Source organism: Oncorhynchus masou, chromosome 2, assembly GCF_036934945.1.
Source record: "Oncorhynchus masou masou isolate Uvic2021 chromosome 2, UVic_Omas_1.1, whole genome shotgun sequence".
Taxonomy (NCBI): domain Eukaryota; kingdom Metazoa; phylum Chordata; class Actinopteri; order Salmoniformes; family Salmonidae; genus Oncorhynchus; species Oncorhynchus masou.
The window spans coordinates 13,532,702-13,559,323 of NC_088213.1; the positions used below are offsets into that span (position 1 = coordinate 13,532,702).

General features: G+C 43.6%; 1 protein-coding gene across 1 annotated transcript in view; it reads left to right on the top strand.

Moving 5' to 3' along the window:
- LOC135552553 (A disintegrin and metalloproteinase with thrombospondin motifs 17-like) overlaps positions 1 to 26,622 on the top strand; it is an 81,143-nt gene that overhangs the window by 45,269 nt on the left and 9,252 nt on the right. The window contains exons 4-6 of the mRNA XM_064984253.1: positions 8,939 to 9,105; positions 13,047 to 13,130; positions 14,559 to 14,716. Coding sequence (XP_064840325.1) covers positions 8,939 to 9,105; positions 13,047 to 13,130; positions 14,559 to 14,716 — 409 coding nt within the window. The remainder of the gene's footprint in view (positions 1 to 8,938; positions 9,106 to 13,046; positions 13,131 to 14,558; positions 14,717 to 26,622) is intronic.

Here is a 26,622-nt window from a genome sequence, read left to right on the forward strand (position 1 = left end):
TCAGACACGTCAATTAGAGCTTGCTGTTCCTTCTCCAGTCCCTCTCAGACACGTCAATTAGAGCTTGCTGTTCCTTCTCCAGTCCCTCTCAGACACGTCAATTAGAGCTTGCTGTTCCTTCTCCAGTCCCTCTCAGACACGTCAATTAGAGCTTGCTGTTCCTTCTCCAGTCCCTCTCAGACACGTCAATTAGAGCTTGCTGTTCCTTCTCCAGTCCCTCTCAGACACATCAATTAGAGCTTGCTGTTCCTTCTCCAGTCCCTCTCAGACACGTCAATTAGAGCTTGCTGTTCCTTCTCCAGTCCCTCTCAGACACGTCAATTAGAGCTTGCTGTTCCTTCTCCAGTCCCTCTCAGACACGTCAATTAGAGCTTGCTGTTCCTTCTCCAGTCCCTCTCAGACACGTCAATTAGAGCTTGCTGTTCCTTCTCCAGTCCCTCTCAGACACGTCAATTAGAGCTTGCTGTACCTACTCCAGCCCCTCCCAGACACTTCAAAGAGATGGGTGTGGCAGCTGAAACATTAATGCTCCACTTGTCTCCAACATCTAAAGGATTCTATCATTAAAGTTGTTAAAGGATTCTCTTTGGAGTGATGCTCTGATTGGACTGATGTATCTCCTGGCTGTAACCCAAATGGCACACTATTCCCTAATGAGTGTAATCCTTTTGACCGGGGCCCACCAGGGCCAATAGTAGTGCACTATGTAGGGAATAGGGTTTCATTTGGGATGCAACCTGGTCGATTCTAGAACATCAATCAGATGCCAATTAGGACAGGACACATGAGGAACTGAAATGTCTGGCAAACGTAGATTCTTTGAGTGAACGATTCATCCCCTTTAATGGACAGGTCTTAAATGGATAGTTCACTAGTATAACACTTCTAAGATGTGATAAAAAAAGGTATCTTTGAGTGATCTCTTTATGTGGGCACCTCTCTGCCATACAGTGACTCTGGAGTCTGGTTGTAGTCTAGAGCCTAGGTCTAGGCTGGATCCTATCTATTTGGACCTTTATAATGGGCTTCTATCTCCATGTAGACCGTAATGAACTGGAGAGGTCTCAGAACCCAGATGTGTCTATTAGGATTGAAAAATGACTGGGGGTTTTGGGAAAGGTACAGAAATGTTACCACCCTCGTGTCGATCTACACACTCTGTCCTCCTATATTTTGCTGATGTGGACCTCAATCAGTTTTTCCAAAGTTATTACACATCAGGGTTAGAGGACTTTGCTTCAGACCCATAACAGCAGCAGCACTGGCTAACCGTTGAGTCGGCAGGTTTTATTGTCCCGTGCTGAGTGTGTTAGTCTCAAGATTTCAAAGCAGGCTGTTATTTGTCTCAGTATGACTCAGAAACAAGTTGGTGCTGTCCCATATGGCCCCCTATTCCCTACAAAGTGGACCACTATTGACCAGAGCCCTATAGACCCTGGACAGAAGTAGTGCACTATAAAGGGACTAGGGTGTCATTTGGGTTGCAACAGTTTTGTGTTTGTCTCAATATTGTTCTTGTTATTGGATTTCTTCTCTGGTGACTGTGGTATAGGCCACTGCAAAGGGAGGAAGGGAGTTGTCTTTATTGCTCTTCATCAATACCTCTTTTATTGCTGTCTGGGTGGGATGTGCATGGTGATGAGACTGATGACAGAAGGTTAAGGGAGTTAGTCAGTACTGTTGTTGTTCGCCCTATGGGTTTGGGCTATTAGTTTCAATATGGCTTTTATTTGTTAAGCATTCTGTGACAAATACACTCATTTCTGAAAATAGTGCTATTCAAACAACATTTGATTGATAAGTTGTTTGTGAGATATCACATTACAGCGTGAGGGAGAAGCACATGTCGCCTTCAAGCTTGCTTTTATATGAAGGAGTTTCTTCCTCAGCTCTATTTTGTTCTCCAATCTTTGAGAATGACCTTGTCTTAGAAACACTGCTATTCAAATGGCAATTGGTTGATACATTGTTTGTGAGTTTTCACTTTGAATACAGAAAGAAATCTTTCCCTGTCCATTGTACATGCTGCTCTCACATGCCTATAGACAGATATCCATTTGTCCACAGACAGTGAAGAGTGAAGTGCAAAGAATTATCAGTGAAAGAATCATTACGATTTAAGTTCCTTGGCCTCCGATTGGTCAGAAGTTGGTCTGGTTGCCATGTGTCCTCTGTCAAGCCTGCGTTGTCATGGACACAGTAGGGTCTAAGTGGGAAGGCTGCCCACACCTGTAGAGTGGTTATCTGTCACATTACAGGTTGATAGAGTATAGGGACATCTGTACCAGATGCTTGAGAGATGAAGTGGAGGAGGGAGAGAGGGATTGAAGAGCAGCAGACTAAAGAGAGTGGTCAAAGAGGAGCAAAGGGAGAGGAGAGTTGAAGAGGAGGAGAGGAAGCTAGAGAGGAGGGGAGGAATTGGGAGAGGAGGGGAGGAAGTGGGAGAGGAGGGTTGAAGAGGAGGAGAGGAAGTGGGAGAGCAGGAGAGGGAGTGGTAGAGGAGGGGAGGGAGTGGGAGAGGAGGGGAGGAAGTGGCAGAGGAGGGTTGAAGAGGAGGAGAGGAAGTGGGAGAGCAGGGAGGGAGTGGTGAGGAGAGGAGTGGGGAGGAGGGTTGAAGGGGAGAGGAAGTGGGAGAGGGGGGGAGTGGGAGAGGAGGGGAGGAAGTGGGAGAGGAGGGTTGAAGAGGAGGAGAGGAAGTGGGAGAGGAGGGGAGGGAGGGAGGAGGGGAGGAAGGGGAGTCTGAAGAGGAAGAATGGGAGAGGAGGGGAGGGAGTGAAGTGGGAGAATTATCAGTGAAAGGAGGGAGTGGGAGTTGGTCTGCCCTCTGTCCGGAAGCTCTGTTGGCCAGGAGGGTTGAAGAGGAAGAGAGGAAGTGGGAGAGGAGGGGAGGGAGTGGGAGAGGAGGGGAGGGAGACGAGGGTTGAAGAGGAGGAGAGGAAGTGGAAGAGGAGGTTTGAAGAGGAGGGGAGGAAGTTGGGAGAGGAGAGGGAGGGGAGGGAGTGGGAGAGGAGGGGAGGGGAGGAAGGGAGTGGAAGAGGATCTGTACCAGATGCTTGGAGTGGGAGAGGAGGAGGGGAGGAAGTGGGGAGGGGAGTGGGAGACGAGGGTTGAAGAGGAGGGAGGAAGTGGAAGAGGAGGTTTGAAGAGGAGGGGAGGAAGTGGGAGAGGAGGGGAGGAAGTGGGGAGAGGAGGGGAGGGAGTGGGAGAGGAGGGGAGGGGAGGAAGTGGGAGAGGAGGGTTGAAGAGGAGGAGAGGAAGTGGAAGAGGAGGTTTGAAGAGGAGGGGAGGAAGTGGGAGAGGAGGGGAGGAAGTGGGAGAGGAGAGGAGGGGAGGGAGTGGGAGAGGAGGGGAGGAAGTGGGAGAGGAGAGGAGGGGAGGAAGTGGTAGAGGAGGGTTGAAGAGGAGGAGTGGGAGAGGAGGGGAGGAAGTGGGAGATGAGGGTTGAAGAGGAGGAGAGGAAGTGGGAGAGGAGACATGAAGAAGAGGGTTGAAGAGAGTACCATCTTCCCCTTGTCAGAAGCTACTTGCAGTGTTTGAACTAATGTCGTTAAGTATATACCATGTACTGTTTTTACAGATAGACTTGAGTAATGAATGTATACATATTATTACATTGTTATTATTACTATAGTTACATGGGATCTGATTTTCATGTTTGTCTGTATCTCATGTTCTACTTCAAATGTTTTTCTCCATGTGACCCAATAGAGTTCTGCAATGTGTTGTGTGTGACGTTATTTAGACCAGATAACTGGGGGATTCACAGATCTCTCATCTTGCCTTTTCCAACGCACTAAACAGAAACAAGACCATGCGATAAACATGGCTTTAAGATCACAACAACACATAGATAAGTCTTATACTGTTTGGCATTCCCATGCCCGAGACGTATGGCTTTTGTGACTTTTGATTCACTGAGTCTCCACAGTCCTGTATTGTCATTGCCCAAGCTAAGCACTCTTCTTTTCTGAGAACAAAACATCTTTCCACAGTGTTTGTCCACGCAGATAAACAACCTTAACAGACAACAGATTAACCAAACAATACCGCCACAACCAATAGTTCGGCAGAAGTGTGTGTGTGTGTGTGTGTGTGTGTGTGTGTGTGTGTGTGTGTGTGTGTGTGTGTGTGTGTGCAAGCCATGCTAGAAACAAGCTCCAGATATATGCTGGAAAATAGGTTTGATTTAACTAAATACATGGAATGACATGGCCCTTCTTCCACTAACAGGGATATCTCATGGGTGTTCTTAAACGTTACAGTTCAGACAGTTCAGACACATGTAAATGGCTGTTACTTTCATAGAATGATATCCTCCCAGATAGAGTTCCAACATTCCACTAACTAAAACATTCCACCACTAAAATGTCCAGGTTTTCCAGAAATCCTGGTTGGAGGATTCCAGGAATCGTAAAACCAGGATTTCTGGAAAACCTGGGACTTCGGGGAAAGTTACCGGAATTTTGCAACCCTACTGCCAGTCTACAGTGTTATGAACTTGGAAGTCTTGAAGAAGAGAGGGAACCATGGCAACAACAGTATCATGAGTATTGATCTGCAGACAATCATGTTGTCAACATCATCAGTGTAAGATGTGTCTCACATTGCATATACAATGTCTTCCCCAAACTATTCAGACCCCTTCACTTTTTCCACATTTTGTTACGTTACGGCCTTAATTCTAAAAATTTAAATAAAATAAAAAATATAAAATTCATCAATCTACACACAATACCCCGTAATGACAAAGCGAAAACAGTTTTTTTGAAATCTATGCACAATTATTACAAATAAAAAACAGAAATACCTTATTTACATAAGTATTGAGACACTTTCCTATGAGACTTGAAATTAAGTTCCGATGCATCCTGTTTCCATTGATCATCCTTGAGATGTTTCTACAACTTGATTGGAGGCCACCTGTGGTAAATTCAATTGATTGGACATGATTTGGAAAGGCACACAGCTGTCTATATAAGGTCCCAAAGTTGACAGTGCATGTCATAGCAAAAACCAAGACATGAGGTCGAAAGAATTGTCCCTAGAGCTCCGAGACAGCATTGTGTCGAGGCACAGATCTGGGGAAGGGAACCAAAACATGTCTGCAGCGTTGAATGTCCATAAGAACACAGTGGCCTCCATCATTCTTAAATGGAAGAAGTTTGGAACCACCAAGACTCTTCCTAGAACTGGCCGCCCGGCCAAACTGAGCAATCGGGGGACAAGGGCCTTGGTCAGGGAGGTGACCAAGAACCCGATGGTCTCTCTGACAGAGCTCCAGAGTTCCTCTGTGGAGATGGGAGAACCTTCCAGAAGGATATCCATCTCTGCAGCACTCCACCAGTCAGGCCTTTATGGTTGAGTGGCCAGATGGAAGCCACTCCTTAGTAAAAGGCACATGACTGCCCGTTTGGAGTTTACCAAAAGGCACCTAAAGACTCAGACCATGAGAAACAAGATTCTCTGGTCTGATGAAAATAATGTTGAACTTTTTTGGCCTCAATGCCAAGCGTCACGTCTGGAGGAAACCTGGCACCATCCCTACAGTGAAACATGGGGGTGGCAGCATCATGCTGTGGGGATGTTTTTTCAGCGGCGGGGACTGGGAGACTAGTCAGGATCGAGAGAAAGTTGATAATAAGACTTTATAAGAAGATCACCCATGCTTTATAATGCATTATAACCAGCTCATTATGCATTATAACCACATCAAAATGCATTATAACCACATCGTAATGCATTAACCACATTATAATGCATTGTAACCACATCATAATGTATTAACCATGTCATGATCCATTATAACCACATCATAATGCATTGGCCACCTCATAATGCATTATAACCACATCATATTACATTATAACCCAATCATATTGCATTAACCACATCATAATGCATTATAATCACATCATATTACATTATAACCACATCATATTGCATTAACCACATCATAATGCATTATAACCACATCATAATGCATTATAACCACATCGTAATGCATTATAACCACATCATAATGCATTAACCGCATCATAATACATTATAACCGCATCATAATACATTATAACTACATCATAATGCATTATAACCACATAATGCATTAACAGCATCATAATACATTATAACCGCATCATAATACATTATAACTACATCATAATGCATTATAACCACATCATATTGCATTAACCTCATCATAATGCATTATAACCACATCATATTACATTATAACCACATCATATTACATTATAACCACATCATATTACATTATAACCACATCATATTGCATTAACCACATCATAATGCATTATAACCACATCATAATGCATTATAACCACATCATAATGCATTATAACCACATCGTAATGCATTATAACCACATCGTAATGCATTATAACCACATCGTAATGCATTATAACCACATCGTAATGCATTATAACCACATCGTAATGCATTATAACCACATCGTAATGCATTATAACCACATCGTAATACATTATAACCACATCGTAATGCATTATAACCACATCATTATGCATTATAACCACATCATTATGCATTATAACCACATCATTATGCATTATAACCACATCATAATACATTATAACCACATCATAATACATTATAACCACATCATAATGCATTATAACCACATCATAATGCATTATAACCACATCATAATGCATTATAACCACATCATAATGCATTATCTCATCATAATGCGTTATGACTTTTGGCTTTATGGTAGTGTTACCCAATCTGTTGTTACTAAGGTCTCTCACACAGTTTTGCTAGAGGCGGTGCTACAGCACAAAGGCTTTAGTTAACCATGCATCTCTGATGAGAACCGAAGGTAGTGTGTGCAGCGAGTCCTCCTTAAAGGGGAACTTCAGTCTTTTACAATTTAACATTTTCATACATTTTTTAAGAATATATCTTATAAATGTTTTATAAGCTTAGTTCAACTGTTGTACCTCATCATGGGGAGGCAGGGTAGCCTCGTGGTTAGAGCGTTGGACTAGTAACCGGAAGGTTGCAAGTTCAAACCCCCAAGCTGACAAGGTACAAGTCTGTCGTTCTGCCCCTGAACAGGCAGTTAACCCACTGTTCCTAGGCCGTCATTGTAAATAAGAATTTGTTCTTAAATGTCTTGCCTAGTTAAATAAAGGTAAAATAAATAAATAACCCAAAATATAAGCTTGGAATCATGTAATTGTAAACAAATACTGTATAGCCTCAAAACATAGAAAAACCTATACTTTTATCTCATGGATGGTCAGTCCTTGCATCCATACCTCTGTCTATGAATTTGATGATGGTTACATTTCTCCAGCCCTGTCCCTCAGCTGTTAACAAAGTCAGTGACTTTAATCATGTTCACAAATTTTTGCTTTACTCATGTATATATATATATATATATATATACAGTATTCTATTGTACTGTGTTTTAGTCAATGCCACTCTGACATTGCTCATCCTAATATTTATATATTCCTTAATTCCGTTATTTTACTTTAGGTTGTGTGTATTGTAGGTATTGTTGTGAATTGTTACATATTACTGCACTGTTGGAGCTAGAAACACAAGCATTTCACTACACCCGCAATAACATCTGCTAAACATGTGTATATGACAAATCTAATTTGATTTGATTGACTACATTCATGTTCTTTGAACTGCAGATTGCCCCTTTAATGTGGCCCATGAAGTCCTGTTGTTGCTGCAGTGGTTGTACCATTGTTTATTCCACCACTCTTACGTAAACTAGCTGTGCCTTGTCTTTCCAATGGAAGACATTGGACTTCCCATTGAGTCTGGGATGACTTAGCGAATGGGCCAACCCAGGCCTTGTTCTCATAACATTGGTCAGAGTACTGAAACTATTTCATTGAATATGATTCGGCCTAATATAACTCCTGGTCATAGAGTATGTGGTGGTGGTCTCTTCCAGGGGACTGGGGTAAGTTAAAGCAGAGGGAGAGAAGAAATAAAGAGAGGTCGTGACAAGTGTTTGTTTGAGAGAGAAACTTTGTGGCGTCTCATCCAGAATGAACATCTTTTTCATCTGTCCGTCTCTTTATCTGTCAGTCTGTCATCCATCTTTACTTAAAGAGTTAGTTCACCCAAATCACAATTACAAAATGGGTTTTCTTCTGTGTTTCCAGTCATGGAGAGAAGTGCTTCACACTGGTTTTATTTACCTTGCTACTTACCAACCACTAACTTATTAAGCATTTTATAACCCAAAACGAATAGATGCTGTGTGATGCCCAAATGAAAGTATCTATACGGGATTCTTCAGCTCAACGACTGTGTAATGGAATGTCTACTGTAGCTGGCATTGTCTCTGTTCTTGTCCCTGTCAGCTTGGCTTGTTAAGATGCTGTAAGCCTAGCCTGGGACCACATCTGTTGTGTTTTCTTGTTAAGATGCTGTAAGCCTAGCCTGGGACAACATCTGTTGTGTTTTCTTGTTAAGATGCTGTAAGCCTAGCCTGGTACCACATCTGTTGTGTTGTCTTGTTAAGATGCTGTAAACCTAGCCTGGGACCACATCTGTTGTGTTTTCTTGTTAAGATGCTGTAAACCAAGCCTGGGACCACATCTGTTGTGTTTTCTTGTTAAGATGCTGTAAGCCTAGCCTGGGACCACATCTGTTGTGTTGTCTTGTTAAGATGCAGTAAACTAATCTACTGCATCTTCGTTGGTTATTACTGCATTGTCGGAAATAGAAGCACAAGCATTTCGCTACACTCACATTAACATCTGCTAACCATGTGTATGTGACAAATAAAATTAGATTTCATTTAATAAACATAGCCTGGGACCACATCTGTTGTGTTGTCTTGCAAACTCCTAGTGGTTTGCTGTGATCTGTGACCAGGCTATGGTGGAACAGCAAATAATAATCCATCTTTGTGTGTCTCTGTCCCCCGTAGTGAGGAAGAAGAGGCAGAAGGGAGTGGAGGAGGGCCGTAGAAGGAGGAACACCATCCATCTGAATGGGTTGTATACGGTAGAGACGGTGGTGGTGGCAGACTCAGACATGGTGCAGTACCATGGGGCAGAGGCCGCGCAGAGATTCCTGCTCACCGTCATGAACATGGTAAGGATGCTTGACACGCTCATATGCATGCATAAATGAATACACGCACACACACATGTTATGTTATTCTGTTGTCGTGGGGACCTAAAATTGATTTCCATTCAAAATCCTGTTTTCCTTAACCCTTAACCCTAACCCTTACCATATTCCTAATCTTAACCACTAACCCCTAACCCTAACCAGAATTGTAACCTTAACCCTAAAGCTAACCCCTAACCCTAACCAGAATTGTAACCTTAACCCTAAAGCTAACCCCTAACCCTAACCAGAATTGTAACCTTAACCCTAAAGCTAACCCCTAACCCTAACCAGAATTGTAACCTTAACCCTAAAGCTAACCCCTAACCCTAACCAGCATTGTAACCTTAACCCTAAAGCTAACCCCTAACCCTAACCAGAATTGTAACCTTAACCCTAAAGCTAACCCCTAACCCTAACCAGCATTGTAACCTTAACCCTAAAGCTAACCCCTAACCCTAACCAGAATTGTAACCTTAACCCTAAAGCTAACCCCTAACCCTAACCAGCATTGTAACCTTAACCCTAAAGCTAACCCCTAAGGTTGAAATAGCCTCTGTCCTCATGGGGACGTGGGAAATGATAACTCCACGAGGAGAATTCTCCTTGTTTTACTATCCTTGTGGGGACTTTTGTGGATTTGAGGACTAATTAAGTCTCTGAGTTGTACACACGCTGTTGAGCGGCTCACTACCATGTTTGAAAGGTTAAAGACACGTTAACGAGCTTCGTTTTGACAATGCCACCTCCCATGTTTCTCTTGGCTTTGTGGCTAGCTGGTTTAGCTCTGAGAGAGACCGGCCAGTACCAGAGAACTGTAACGCTGTTTTTCTATATGCATCCAAAATAGCACCCTATTCCCCACATAGTACACTACCGTTGACTTGTGACCTACGGGCCCTGATAAAAAGTGCACTATGTAGGGAATAGGGTTCCCTTTGGGACTCAGCTTCTGTTTCTCACCCTTTCAGTTTCTCATTAAAACTCCCTGAACAGCCAACTGATTCAACCTGCTGCTCACAGGGCAGAGAGGGAGGGAGAGAGAGAGGGGGGAAGAGGAAGGAGGGAGAGGGAGACAGAGAGAGAGAGGGGAGAAAAGTAGGAGAGGGAGAGGGAGACAGAGAGGGAGGGAGAGTGCGAGAGGGAAAGAGGAGGGAGGGAGAGGGAGAGTGAGAGAGGTGAAGAGGAGGCAGGGAGAGGGAGGGAGAGTGAGAGAGGGGAAGAGGAGGGAGGGAGAGGGAGGAAGAGTGAGAGAGGGGAAGAGGAGGGAGGGAGAGGGAGGGAGAGTGAGAGAGGGGAAGAGGAGGGAGGGAGAGTGAGAGAGGGGAAGAGGAAGGAGGGAGAGGGAGGGAGGGAGAGTGAGAGAGGGGAAGAGGAGGGAGGGAGAGGGAGGGAGAGTGAGAGAGGGGAAAAGGCATTAGTGAAGGAAGAATGGCGAGAGAGCAGAGAGACAGAAGGAAAGACAGGAGGGAAGCAGGGAGGGCAAAAGAGGGAGGGAGAGGGGGATAAGCCTACTGCTTAAACAACGCTCCGAGGCAGAGCTGTTGGACAGAGATCAACACAGCAGTACAGCCAGCCAAGGTCTGGGCAGGAGAGACAGGGATAGGCATGAGGGAAGAGAGAGCGCCAGGAGGAGAAAAGAGAGAGATGGGGGGGCAGGCATCCACCCTGGTTATACCTTCACAGTACTCTGTGGAAATACCTCCAGGTTAACCATATACACCAAAATGCATTTTATTTTGATTACAAAGTATATTTCAAGGCAGTATTTTTCAGTATTTTTAAGTCACATGTACTGTACATAAAGAAATGACCAGGGATTTGTGTAGAACATATCAAGTGGAGGAAGCACTATAATACACTAGAAGATCTGTGTAGAACATATCAAGTGGAGGAAGCACTATAATACACTAGAAGATCTGTGTAGAACATATCAAGTGGAGGAAGCACTATAATACACTAGAAGATGTGTAGAACATATCAAGTGGAGGAAGCACTATAATACACTAGAAGATCTGTGTAGATTGAAGGTGCTTTTTCCAATTGACCCCATAACCAATTAAGGGGTTAATTGGTGAGAACTAGTGAGTTGTGTTGGATAACTAGTGAGTTGTGTTGGATAACTAGTGAGTTATGTTTGATAACTAGTGAGTTTGTTGATAACAGGTGAGGTTTGTGTTTGGTAAAAACCTAAGAAGAACTGGAAATATCCTGGTAAAGGGTTTCTTGAAGAGAGTCTGGTAACTTCAGTCACTGCCAGAATTCCCTCGAGGCCTTTAGTTTTGCTGGAACTGTGACCTGAGTTCCAAATCGAACCCTGTTCCCTATGTAGTGAACTACCTTTGACCAGGGCCCAAAGGGAAGTAGTGCACTACTTGGGGACTGTGCCCAGGCAGCCGGTTGCACCTAATGGGGGAGGACGTGCTCATAGAAATGGCATCAAACAGGTCAAACATTATTATGAGCCGTCCTCCCCTCAACAGCACACCTGGGATGCACACCTGGTGTGTTTGGCCGCTCTGCTGGTTTGAGAGATAATCTACTTTGTTATTTTACAGTCACAGACACAGTTCTCTGTGTCATCTCCTTTTGAAGTCATTTTGAAAGATCTTCTGAGCTGAGAGAGACTGATTTGGACGGTGTGTGTGGGGAAGGGAAAGGGGATACCTAGTCAGTTGTACAACTGCATTTAACACAACCAGAGAGGTGCTGGGGGTTGTCTTAATCAACGTCCATGTCATCGGCACCTGGGGAGCAGTTGTGACTGGGGGGATAACTGCCTTGTTCAAGGGCAGAATGTTGTGGCCCAACGCTCTTAACCGTTTTCGGTCTCAGAAATGAACATTGTCTCAATATGTATTATGTATTATTCAATTCTGTTTTATAAGTTTCTGTCATCTAACATTTTAATGTGTAGTTTTGGGGTTGCGATTTAGACACAGAATTGTATCATAATTCAGTCGATCTTGTGAAGTAACTGGACCTGGGTGTCTTCAGATCAATGCATAGAGGCTATGACTATTAAATAATTATTTACTATGTTTCATAGTTGTTTGTTTACTGCGCTTGTAGTCATTTTTAGAAAGACAACAAAGCAGATGTGTGTGTGTGTGTGTGTGTGTGTCTTTTCTTGCCAGTTCTGCTTGAGGCTCAACTGCTGCTGCATTAACTTCATTACCACAGTAGATTAGCAGCTTTACTGAACGGGAGTCAGAGTACAGAGACTCCAGAAGGGATAGTTGGTGTCTGTCTGTCTGTGGCTTTGGTCAAAAGTAGTGAACTATGTAGGGTGCCATTTGGGATGCAAACAAAGTGGTGTGGTCATCTTCTATTGTCTTGACTCTGATGGATTCCAAGCCCATTTTTCAAATGATTACTTGGGTGATTATTGGCACAAAAGCAATGTTTGTTAGCCAGCCCTATTCTAGCTTTGACCCGCAATAAATCAGCAACTAACCATGTAGGAAACACTGGTGGTACCTCCCAAATAGATCCTTATTCCCTACTTAGTGCACTACTTTAGACCAGGGCCATATGGCCTACACCACATTCAACACTCATATCAGCTTTTTAGTTTGGGTGTATTAGTGAATTACACGTTCGTAAATGATTGTTATTATTGATTCATTAAGAACACTGAAGTACACTCACAAATGATTGTTATTATTGATTCATTAAGAACACTGAAGTACACTCACAAATGATTGTTATTATTGATTCATTAAGAACACTGAAGTACACTCACAAATGATTGTTATTGTTGATTCATTAAGAACACTGAAGTACACTCACAAATGATTGTTGTTGTTGATTCATTAAGAACACTGAAGTACACTCACAAATGATTGTTAGTAATGTTAATTGTTGATTAATTGTTGATTTAAATGATGATGATAATGATGATATGGTCAATACTCTTGCAGGTGTACAACATGTTTAACAGCAAGAGTCTGGGCGTCAGAATCAACATACGGGTCACCAAGCTGGTCATGCTCCACAACCGCCCAGTAAGTTCTGACCTCTAACCTTTGACCTTCTTTGACCTTCTATGACCACTTTGGAATCCTTCTGACCCACACATACTAAGTCGTTGAAGAGTCAGGGCCCACCCAACTGTTTTCTACTTAGTGTTATCATTGGCCTCAGGGTTGTAATGTGTCCTCTGTGTGTATGAGCGTGTGTGTGTGTGTGTGTGTGTGTGTGTGTGTGTGTGTGTGTGTGTGTGTGTGTGTGGGAAAGAAATAGAGAGAGTGATACAGAGAGAGAGAAAGAGGAGGAATGTGTGTGTGTGTGTGAGAGAGAAATAGAGAGAGTGATACAGAGAGAGAGAAAGAGGAGGAATGTGTGTGTGTGTGTGTGTGTGTGTGAGCGAGAGAAATAGAGAGAGTGATACAGAGAGAGAAAAAGAGTAGGAATGTGTGTGTGTGAGAGAGAGTTTCCCACTGTGTTCCCCTTCCTATTTTATTGCCTGTCTCTCTACTTTAACAGGGCTCTGGAGAGCCAGTCTAAATTGGTGTCAAGTGTGTGTGTGTGTATGTGTGTGTGTGTGTGCGCATCTCGGCAGAGCAGTACTGATAAGAGTCAGTATAATAACATGTCTGGGTCCAGCATCTGTAAATAGCTATCTCTCCCTAAACTCCCTCAGCACGGCTCCGGGGTTAAGTTTCCCTTAGTACAGATCTAGGATCAGCTTCCCCATCCCCCAATCCTAACCTTAATCATTAGTGGTGAAAAGCAATTATTGATCAAATATCAGCAATTAGGGTGAACTTCACCCCTATACCCTCAGCAGGGCTTTATACCTCAATAATAGTACTGTATATAATGTCCCATTAGGAAAGTCACTACGACCAACCTCTGTGTCAGAACAAAGCGACACGGTCGATGTCGCCCTTATGCACAGTTCTAGGATCAGCTTGGAAAAGGCTCAACAGACTTTTGGCTAGCTTTCTTGAGGACACTTCATCCTAATACAAGGGCTTTTGTCACTTCTCCTCTTTCCACAGAGAGGGAGAGCTCTCTTCAATTCTCCTCTATTATTGTCTCCTTGTTTCTTGTCTCCTTTCCTCTTTTCCTTCCCTGACCCGGTGTGTGATGCTGTTCTGTTTTTTCCACAGGACAGGCTGAAAGTGGGCCACCACGGAGAGAGGGCTCTGGATAGATTATGTCCTCATCTCCTCTCATTATCTCCTTGTCTTGCTTCCTTCCCTGTTTCCTCTACAGGACAAGCTGAAAGTGGGCCACCACGGAGAGAGGGCTCTGGATAGATTATGTCCTCATCTCCTCTCATTATCTCCTTGTCATGCTTCCTTCCCTGTTTCCTCTACAGGACAAGCTGAAAGTGGGCCACCACGGAGAGAGGGCTCTGGATAGATTATGTCCTCATCTCCTCTCATTATCTCCTTGTCTTGCTTCCTTCCCTGTTTCCTCTACAGGACAAGCTGAAAGTGGGCCACCACGGAGAAAGGTCCTTGGAGAGCTTCTGTCAGTGGCAGTGGGAGGAGTACGGCGGCCCCCGTTACTTAGGCAACAATTACGTGCCCGGGGGCAGGGATGACATCCCACCTGTGGACACGGCCGTGCTCGTCACTAGGTAACTGTCATTGTCACTGTCACACTTCCAATCACACTGTCACTGACCAGGACTGGCACTGTTGTCACTGTGTATCTGATATAGTCTCCTGCTCTCTCTGCCTGCTCTCTCTCTCTCTCCCAGCTCTCTCCATTTCAATTTCAATTCAATGGGCTTTATAGGCAAGGGCCAAAGCAAGTGAAATAGATAATAAACAAAAGTGAAATAAATAATTTAAAAAATGAACAGTAAACATTACACTCACAAAAGTTCAAAAGAATAAAGACATTTCAAATGTCACATTAGGTGCAAATAGTTCAAGTACAAAAGGAAAAATAAATAAACATAAATATTGGTTGTATTTCCAAAAGTGTTTGTTCTTCACTGGTTGCCCTTTTCTTGTGGCGACAGGTCCATATTCTTGCTGCTGTGATGGCACACTGGTATTTCACCCAGAAGATATGGGAATTTATTAACATTTGATTTGTTTTCAATTTCTTTGTGGGCCTGTGTAATCTGAGGGAAATATGTGTCTCTAATATGGTCATACATGTGGAAGGAGGGCAGGAAGTGCAGCTCAGTTTCCACCCCATTTTGTGGGCAGTGAGCACATAGCCTGTCTTCTCTTTCTCAATAGCAAGGCTATGCTCACTAAGTCTGTACATAGTCAACGCTTTCCTTAAGTTTGGGTCAGTCACAGTGGTCAGGTATTCTGCCACTGTGTACTCTCTGTTTAGGGCCAAATAGCATTCTCGTTTGCTCAGTTTTTTTGTTAATTCTTTCCAATGTGTCAAATAATTATCTTTTTGTTTTCTCATGATTTGGTTGGGTTTAATTGTGCTGCTGTCCTGGGGCTCTGTGGGGTGTGTTTGTGTTTGTGAACAGAGCCCCAGGACCAGCTTGCTTAGGGGACTCTTCTCCAGGTTCATCTCTCTGTAGGTGATGGCTTTGTTATGGAAGGTTTGGGAATCGCTTCATTTTAGGTGGTTATAGAATTTAATGTCTCTTTTCTGGATTTTGATAATTAGTGGGTATTCGCCTAATTCTGCTCTGCATGCATTATTTGGTGTTCTACGTTGTACACAGAGGATATTTTTGCAGAATTCTGCATGCAGAGTCTCAATTTGGTGTTTGTCCCATTTTGTGAAGTCTTGGTTGGTGAGCGGACCCCAGACCTCACAACCGTAAAGGGCAATGGGCTCTATGACTGATTCAAGTATTTTTAGCCAGATCCTAATTGGTATGTTGAAATTTATGCTCCTTTTGATTGCATAGAATGCCCTTCTTGCCTTGTTTCTCAGATCGTTCACAGCTTTGTGGAAGTAACCTGTGGCGCTGATGTTTAGGCCAAGGTATGTATAGTTTTTTTGTGTGCTCTAGGGCAACAGTGTCAAGATGGAATTTGTATTTGTGGTCCTGGCGACTGGACCTTTTTGGACCATTATTTTGGTCTTACTGAGATTTACTGTCAGGGCCCAGGTCTGACAGAATCTGTGCAGAAGATCTAGGTGCTGCTGTAGGCCCTCCTTGGTTGGTGACAGAAGTACCAGATCACCAGCAAACAGTAGACATTTGACTTTGGATTCTAGTAGGATGAGGCCAGGTGCTGCAGACTTTTCTAGTGCCCGCGCCAATTAGTTGATATATATGTTGAAGAGGGTGGGGCTTAAGCTGCATCCCTGTCTCACCCCACGACCCTGTGTGAAGGAATGTGTGTGTTTTTTGCCAATTTTAACCACACACTTGTTGTTTGTGTACATGGATTTTATAATGTTGTGTGTTTTACCCCCAACATCACTTTCCATCAATTTGTATAGCAGACCCTCAAAAGCCTTCGATTGAGTCAAATGCTTTTTTGAAATCAACAAAGCATGAGAAGACTTTTCCTTTGTTTTGGTTTGTTTGGTTGTCAATTAGGGTGTGCAGGGTGAATACCTGGTCTGTTGTACGGTAATTTGGTAAAAAGCCAATTTGAAATTTGCTCAGTACATTGTTTTCATTGAGGAAATGTACGAGTCTGCTGTTAATGATAATGCAGAGGATTTTCCCAAGGTTACTGTTGACACATATTCCACAGTAGTTATTGGGGTCAAATTTGTCTCCACTTTTGTAGATTGGGGTGATCAGTCCTTGGTTCAAAGTATTGGGGAAGATGCCAGAGCTAAGGATGATGTTAAAGAGTTTTAGTATAGCCATTTGGAATTTGTTGTCTGTATATTTGATCATTTCATTGAGGATACCATCAACACCACAGGCCTTTTTGGGTTGGAGGGTTTTTATTTTGTCCTGTAACTCGTTCAAGGTAATTGGACAATCCAGGTGGTTCTGGTAGTCTTTAATAGTAGATTCTAAGATCTGTATTTGATCATGTATATGTTTTTGCTGTTTATTCTTTGTTATAGAGCCAAAACGATTGGAGAAGTGTTTTACCCATACATCTCCATTTTGGATAGATACTTCTTTGTGTTGTTGTTTGTTTAGTGTTTTCCAATTTTCCCAGAAGTGGTTAGAGTCTATGGATTCTTCAATTACATTGAGCTGATTTCTGACGTGCTGTTCCTTCTTTTTCCGTAGTGTATTTCTGTATTGTTTTAGTGATTCACCATAGTGAAGGCGTAGACTCAGGTTTTCCGTAGTGTATTTCTGTATTGTTTTAGTGATTCACCATAGTGAAGGCGTAGACTCAGGTTTTCCGTAGTGTATTTCTGTATTGTTTTAGTGATTCACCATAGTGAAGGCGTAGACTCAGGTTTTCCGTAGTGTATTTCTGTATTGTTTTAGTGATTCACCATAGTGAAGGCGTAGACTCAGGTTTTCCGTAGTGTATTTCTGTATTGTTTTAGTGATTCACCATAGTGAAGGCGTAGACTCAGGTTTTCCGTAGTGTATTTCTGTATTGTTTTAGTGATTCACCATAGTGAAGGCGTAGACTCAGGTTTTCCGTAGTGTATTTCTGTATTGTTTTAGTGATTCACCATAGTGAAGGCGTAGACTCAGGTTTTCCGTAGTGTATTTCTGTATTGTTTTAGTGATTCACCATAGTGAAGGCGTAGACTCAGGTTTTCCGTAGTGTATTTCCGTATTGTTTTAGTGATTCACCATAGTGAAGGCGTAGACTCAGGTTTTCCGTAGTGTATTTCTGTATTGTTTTAGTGATTCACCATAGTGAAGGCGTAGACTCAGGTTTTCCGTAGTGTATTTCTGTATTGTTTTAGTGATTCACCATAGTGAAGGCGTAGACTCAGGTTTTCCGTAGTGTATTTCTGTATTGTTTTAGTGATTCACCATAGTGAAGGCGTAGACTCAGGTTTTCCGTAGTGTATTTCTGTATTGTTTTAGTGATTCACCATAGTGAAGGCGTAGACTCAGGTTTTCCGTAGTGTATTTCTGTATTGTTTTAGTGATTCACCATAGTGAAGGCGTAGACTCAGGTTTTCCGTAGTGTATTTCTGTATTGTTTTAGTGATTCACCATAGTGAAGGCGTAGACTCAGGTTTTCCGGGTCTCTATGTTTTTGGTTGGTCAGGTTTCTCAGTTTCTTTCTTTGATTGTTGCATTCTTCATCAAACCATTTGTCATTGTTGTTCATTTTCTTCAGTTTTCTATTTGAGATTTTTAGATTTGATAAGGAAGCTGGGAGGTCAAATATACTGTTAAGACTTTCTACTGCCAAGTTTACACCTTCACTATTGCAGTGGAACAATTTACCCAGGAAATTGTCTAAAAGGGATTGAATTTGTTGTTGCCTAATTGTGTTTTGGTAGGTTTCCAAACTGCATTCCTTCCATCGATAGCATTTCTTAATTTTACTCAGTTCCTTTGGCTTTGATGCCACGTGATTGAGTATTGCTCTGTTCAAGTAGACTGTGGTTTTGCTGTGGTCTGATAGGGGTGTCGGTGGGCTGACTGTGAACGCTCTGAGAGACTCTGGGATGAGGTCAGTGATAAAGTAGTCTACAGTACTACTGCCAAGAGATGAGCTATAGGTGTACCTACCATAGGAGTCCCCTCGAAGCCTACCATTGACTATGTACATACCCAGCGTGCAACAGAGCTGCAGGAGTTGCTGTCACCTGCAGGAAGGTGTTTGTCCCCCTGTGTGCTGAGGGTGTCAGGTTCTTGTCCGGTTCTGGCATTTAGGTCGCCACAGGCTAGTACATGTCCCTGGGCCTGGAAATGATTGATTTCCTCCTCCAGGATGGAGAAGCTGTCTTCCTTAAAGTATGGGGATTCTAGTGGGGGGATATAGGTAGCACACAGGAGGACATGTTTCTCTGTTAAGATAATTTCCTTTTTGAATTTCTAGCCAAATGAAAAATGTTCCTGTTTTGATTCATTTAATGGAGTGAGTTAGGTCCGCTCTATACCAAATTAGCATACCCCCCGAGTCCCTTCCATGTTTCACACCTGGTAGTTTGGTGGATGGGACTACTAGCTCTCTGAAACCTAGAGGGCAACCAGTGGGTCCGTCTCCTCTATACCAGGTTTCTTGCAGGATGACAATGTCTGTATTACCGATTTCTTTGGTGAAGTTCGGGTTCCTGCTCTTTAGGCCAAAGGCAGATGACCTCAGGCCTTGGATATTCCAGGATGAAATAGTGAAGGCTTTTTGTTCCATAAAGTGTCCAATGTTGTTGGTCGTGTTTTGGCCTCAGGCCAGTAAGTGTGAGCAGAGTCTGCTGAGCATCTGGTACATGCCATTGGCTTGGGCGAGTGTAAGAGTGGGGGTTGGGCCTGTTTGCCCGCTCACTACCTGGGCGTATGTGTGACTTCCATGTTGAGGCCCTCTTTGCGGGGGTGGGGTGCATGGGGTGGACAGGAGTGGCATAGGTTTGATCTGAGGGGGCCTAAATGGGGTGTGGGCATGGTTGACGTGGGGGGCTGTTGATTGGTTGGGTTGGGGGTGTGGATGTGTCTGGGGGTGCTGTGGTCTGGATGTAGGTCCTCTTGGCGTGGGTCCTCTATGTGTAGGTCCAGGGGGGGGGTCCTGCAGGTCTGGGAGGGTGTCTCGCTGGTCTGGGTGGGGTGTCTATTGATCTGTTGCTCCTGTGTGAAGTGTTGGGGATAGGTTTGAGAGAAACTAACTCATATTTTTCAACGAGATGGCCAGTCAATTTGAGAAACGTTATTGTGTATTCTACGTAATGGCGCAGTTTTACGTTATTACGTAATGACGTCATCACGCAATGACGTCATCACGCAATGACATCACAACGTGTATTTAGCAACTTTTAGCAACAAATTGACCTGCCTCCAGCAACTTCCCCTGAAAATGAGTTGGCAACACTGGCTGCAATCTGACGTGCAGTTAACTCTAATGAACTTTTCCTCTGCAGCAGAGGTAACTCTGGGTCTTCGTTTCCTGTGGTGGTCCTCATGAGAGACAGTTTCATCATAGCGCTTTTCCACATTGACTGACCTTCATGTTTTAAAGTAATGATGGACTGTTGTTTCTCTTTACTTATTTGAGCTATTCTTGCCATAATATGGACTTGGTCTTTTACCAAATAGAGCTATCTTCTGTATACCACCCCTACCTTGTCACAACACAACTGATTGTCTCAAACACATTAAGAAGAAAATAAATTCCACAAATTAACTTTTAACAAGGCACACCTGTTAATTGAAATGCATTCCAGGTGACTACCTCGTGAAGCTGGTTGAGAGGATGCCAAGATTGTTCAAAGCTGTCATCAAGGCAAAGGGTGGCTATTTTAAAGAATCTCAAATATAAAATATATTTTGATTTGTTTAACACTTTTTGGGTTACTACATGATTCACATGTGTTGTTTCATGATTTTGTTGTCTTGTAGAAAATAGTAAAATGTAGAAAATAGTAAAAAACAAAGAAAAACCCTTGAATGAGTAGATGTCCAAACTATATAATGAAAAATTGTGGGACCAACAGCAATAAGGCATCAATAATAGTCATTGAAGTAGTAGTAGTGGAAATGGGAATACCATTAACAGGAACTACAACAACAATATTAATGAGAATAATAATAATAATAATAATAATAATAATAGTAATAGTAATAGGCCAGTCTCAACATTATTAAGAAGCCACATGACATGGTATGAAAGCCACATAACATGGTATGAAGGCCACATGACATGGTATGAAAGCCACATGCCATTGTATGAAAGCCACATAACATGGTATGAAAGCCACATAACATGGTATGAAAGCCACATGACATGGTATGAAAGCCACATGACATGGTATGAAAGCCACATGAAATGGTATGAAAGCCACATGACATGGTATGAAAGCCACATGACATGGTATGAAAGCCACATGACATGGTATGAAGCCACATGACATGGTATGAAAGCCACATGACATGGTATGAAAGCCACATGACATGGTATGAAAGCCACATGACATGGTATGAAAGCCACATGACATGGTATGAAAGCCACATGACATGGTATGAAAGCCACACGACATGGTATGAAAGCCACACGACATGGTATGAAAGCCACATGACATGGTATGAAAGCCACATGACATGGTATGAAAGCCACATAACATGGTATGAAAGCCACATGGCATGGTATGAAAGCCACATGACATGGTATGAAAGCCACATAACATGGTATGAAAGCCACATGGCATGGTATGAAAGCCACATGACATGGTATGAAAGCCACATGACATGGTATGAAAGCCACATGACATGGTATGAAAGCCACATGACATGGTATGAAAGCCACATAACATGGTATGAAGGCCACATGACATGGTATGAAATCCACATGGCATGGTATGAAGGCCACATGGCATGGTATGAAAACCACATGACATGGTATGAAAGCCACATGACATGGTATGAAAGCCACATGACATGGTATGAAAGCCACATGACATGGTATGAAAGCCACATGACATGGTATGAAAGCCACATTTTTTAATTATTTATTTTCATTTGAACTTTAACGAGGTAGGCTAGTTGAGAACAAGTTTGTCTGCGTAGAGGTGGATCAAAGAATCACCCGCAGCAAGAGAGACATCATTGAAATACACAGAGAAAAGAGTCTGCCCGAGAATTGATCCCTGTGGCACCCCCATAGAGACTGCCAGAGGTCTGGACAACAGGCCCACCGATTTGAAATGGTATGAAAGCCACATGACATGGTATGAAAGCCACACGACATGGTATGAAAGCCACATGACATGGTATGAAAGCCACACGACATGGTATGAAGCCACATGACAAAGTATGATGATCCCATGTGTAACTATGTGTTGTTGTTTTTGTCGTACTGCTTTGCTTTATCTTAAAGGTGAAAACATTGTATTTATTTTTTAAATTACATTGCACTTTTCACTGTCTGTCCTCAGGAGAGACAGAGTGAGAGACAGGGTGAGAGACAGGGTGAGAGACAGAGAGGGAGAGACAGAGAGGGGGAGAGAGAGAGAGAGAGAATTCTAATGGAAAAAAGAGACAACAGGAGAGACAGGGGGAGAGACAGAGGGAGAGAGAGAGGGGGGGGGAGGAGGGAGATCGGGAGAGAGAGAGGGAGAGAGGGAGATGGAGCGAGAAGGAGAGAGAAAGAGGGAGAAGGAGAAGGAGAGAGAGGGAGAGAGACAGAGAGGGAGAGAGACAGAGAGGAGAGAGGCAGAGAGAGAGGGAGAGAGGCAGAGAGAGAGGGAGATGGAGAGAGGGGGAGAGGGAGACGGAGAGAGAAAGAGAGGGGAGAGAGAGGGAGAGAATTCTAATAGAAGAAAGAGACAAAGGGAGAGACAGAGAGAGAGAGTGTGTGAGAGAGAGAGAGCGAGAGAGAGGGAGAGAGAAAGAGAGAGACACACTGAGAGAAAGAAAGAGACAGAGAGAGAGGCAGACTTGCTCCCAGGCAGACTAAATAACTTTTTTGCCCGCTTTGAGGACAATACAGTGCCACTGTCACGGCCTGCAACGGAACATGCTGACTCTCCTTCACTGCAGCCGAGGTGAGTAAAACATTTAAACGTGTTAACCCTCGCAAGGCTGCAGGCCCAGACGGCATCCCCAGCCGCGCCCTCAGAGCATGCGCAGACCAGCTGGCTGGTGTGTTTACGGACATATTCAATCAATCCCTATACCAGTCTGCTGTTCCCACATGCTTCAAGAGGGCCACCATTGTTCCTGTTCCCAAGAAAGCTAAGGTAACTGAGCTAAACGACTACCGCCCCGTAGCACTCACTTCCGTCATCATGAAGTGCTTTGAGAGACTAGTCAAGGACCATATCACCTCCACCCTACCTGACACCCTAGACCCACTCCAATTTGCTTACCGCCCAAATAGGTCCACAGACGATGCAATCTCAACCACACTGCACACTGCCCTAACCCATCTGGACAAGAGGAATACCTATGTGAGAATGCTGTTCATCGACTACAGCTCGGCATTTAACACCATAGTACCCTCCAAGCTCGTCATCAAGCTCGAGACCCTGGGTCTCGACCCCGCCCTGTGCAACTGGGTACTGGACTTCTTGACGGGCCGCCCCCAGGTGGTGAGGGTAGGTAACAACATCTCCTCCCCGCTGATCCTCAAAACTGGGGCCCCACAAGGGTGCGTTCTGAGCCCTCTCCTGTACTCCCTGTTCACCCACGACTGCGTGGCCACGCACGCCTCCAACTCAATCATCAAGTTTGCGGACGACACAACAGTGGTAGGCTTGATTACCAACAACGACGAGACAGCCTACAGGGAGGAGGTGAGGGCCCTCGGAGTGTGGTGTCAGGAAAATAACCTCATACTCAACGTCAACAAAACTAAGGAGATGATTGTGGACTTCAGGAAACAGCAGAGGGAACACCCCCCTATCCACATCGATGGAACAGTAGTGGAGAGAGTAGCAAGTTTTAAGTTCCTCGGCATACACATCACAGACAAACTGAATTGGTCCACTCACACAGACAGCATCGTGAAGAAGGCGCAGCAGCGCCTCTTCAACCTCAGGAGGCTGAAGAAATTTGGCTTGTCACCAAAAGCACTCACAAACTTCTACAGATGCACAATCGAGAGCATCCTGGCGGGCTGTATCACCGCCTGGTACGGCAACTGCTCCGCCCTCAACCGTAAGGCTCTCCAGAGGGTAGTGAGGTCTGCACAACGCATCACCGGGGGCAAACTACCTGCCCTCCAGGACACCTACACCACCCGATGTTACAGGAAGGCCATAAAGATCATCAAGGACATCAACCACCCGAGCCACTGCCTGTTCACCCCGCTATCATCCAGAAGGCGAGGTCAGTACAGGTGCATCAAAGCTGGGACCGAGAGACTGAAAAACAGCTTCTATCTCAAGGCCATCAGACTGTTAAACAGCCACCACTAACATTGAGTGGCTGCTGCCAACACACTGACACTGACTCAACTCCAGCGACTTTAATAATGGGAATTGATGGGAAATTATGTAAATATATCACTAGCCACTTTAAACAATGCTACCTTATATAATGTTACTTACCCTACATTATTCATCTCATATGCATACGTATATACTGTACTCTATATCATCGACTGCATCCTTATGTAATAGATGTATCACTAGCCACTTTAACTATGCCACTTTGTTTACATACTCATCTCATATGTATATACTGTACTAGATACCATCTACTGTATCTTGCCTATGCTGCTCTGTACCATCACTCATTCATATATCCTTATGTACATGTTCTTTATCCCCTTACACTGTGTATAAGACAGTAGATTAGGAATTGTTAGTTAGATTACTTGTTGGTTATTACTGCATTGTCGGAACTAGAAGCACAAGCATTTCGCTACACTCGCATTAACATCTGCTAACCATGTGTATGTGACAAATAAAATTTGATTTGATTTGAGGCAAACCTGGCTGTCCAGAGAGGACAGGCTGTGCTCACTCTGCTCCAGGGGAGAGGTACAGACTCAGTGAGCACAGTCTGGCTATAGAGGCACACCTGGCTGCCCAGAGAGGACAGGCTGTGCTCACTCTGCTCCAGGGGAGAGGTACAGTCAGATATGTATTTCCCATTATACTGTGAGGAATACTCAGACCTAAAAGAATATTTATTTCCCAAAATTATAATTAAGTACAAAGAATTTATTGTGTGAAAAGCCTCAATGTGCAGTTTTGGCAGCCAAATATGCATCCTCCTGCCATAACCTGAGGACAGACAGTGAAAAGTGCAATGTAATTTAAAAAATAAATACAATGTTTTCACCTTTAAGATAAAGCAAAGCAGTACGACAAAAACAACAACACATAGTTACACATGGGATCATCATACTTTGTCATGTGGCTTCATACCATGTCGTGTGGCTTTCATACCATGTCATGTGGCTTTCATACCATGTCATGTGGCTTTCATACCATGTCGTGTGGCTTTCATACCATGTCATGTGGCTTTCATACCATTTCAAATCGGTGGGCCTGTTGTCCAGACCTCTGGCAGTCTCTATGGGGGTGCCACAGGGATCAATTCTCGGGCAGACTCTTTTCTCTGTGTATTTCAATGATGTCTCTCTTGCTGCGGGTGATTCTTTGATCCACCTCTACGCAGACAAACTTGTTCTCAACTAGCCTACCTCGTTAAAGTTCAAATGAAAATAAATAATTAAAAAAATGTGGCTTTCATACCATGTCATGTGGCTTTCATACCATGTCATGTGGCTTTCGTACCATGTCATGTGGCTTTCATACCATGTCATGTGGCTTTCATACCATGTCATGTGGCTTTCATACAATGCCATGTGGCTTTCATACCATGTTATGTGGCTTTCATACCATGCCATGTGGCTTTCATACCATGTTATGTGGCTTTCATACCATGTTATGTGGCTTTCATACCATGTCATGTGGCTTTCATACCATGTTATGTGGCTTTCATACCATGTCATGTGGCTTTCATACCATGTTATGTGGCTTTCATACCATGCCATGTGGCTTTCATACCATGTTATGTGGCTTTCATACCATGTTATGTGGCTTTCATACCATGTTATGTGGCTTTCATACAATGCCATGTGGCTTTCATACCATGTTATGTGGCTTTCATACCATGCCATGTGGCTTTCATACCATGTTATGTGGCTTTCATACCATGTTATGTGGCTTTCATACCATGTTATGTGGCTTTCATACAATGCCATGTGGCTTTCATACCATGTTATGTGGCTTTCATACCATGCCATGTGGCTTTCATACCATGTTATGTGGCTTTCATACCATGTTATGTGGCTTTCATACCATGCCATGAGGCTTTCATACCATGTCATGTGACTTTCATACCATGCCATGTGGCTTTCATACCATGTTATGTGGCTTTCACACCATGTTATGTGGCTTTCACACCATGTCATGTGGCTTTCATACCATGTCATGTGGCTTTCATACAATGTTATGTGGCTTTCTGTTTCTCTCTCCTTCTCGCTCCATCTCCCTCTCTCCCTCTCTCCCTCTCTCCCTCCCTCCCTCCCTCTCTCCCTCCATCTCCCTCTCTCCCTCACTCCCTCCCTCTGTGTCTCTCTCTCTCTTTCTCTCTCTGTCCTTGGCTATAATGTATTATATTTTTCCTACATTCTTCAGGTCAGACAGTTGGTCCACAGGAACTGTCTGATTATTCTTCCTGTCTGTAAAGCTGTAGCATAAATTGCTCCTCTTCGTGGCCATGGTGGTTTTAATCAATTAGACCATTAGCACATCTCTCTTGCACACATGCAAACACACACACACACACACACACACACACACACACACACACACACACACACACACACACACACACACACACACACACACACACACACACACACACACACACACACACACACGCGCGCACTCTCTCTCGCATTCCTAATTCTTAATTAGGCATTATTACCTGTTCTAATTTGGGCCGGGAGGTGAAAGGTTTCATTTGGTTTCAACAAGCACTCATATAGCCTGTCAGAT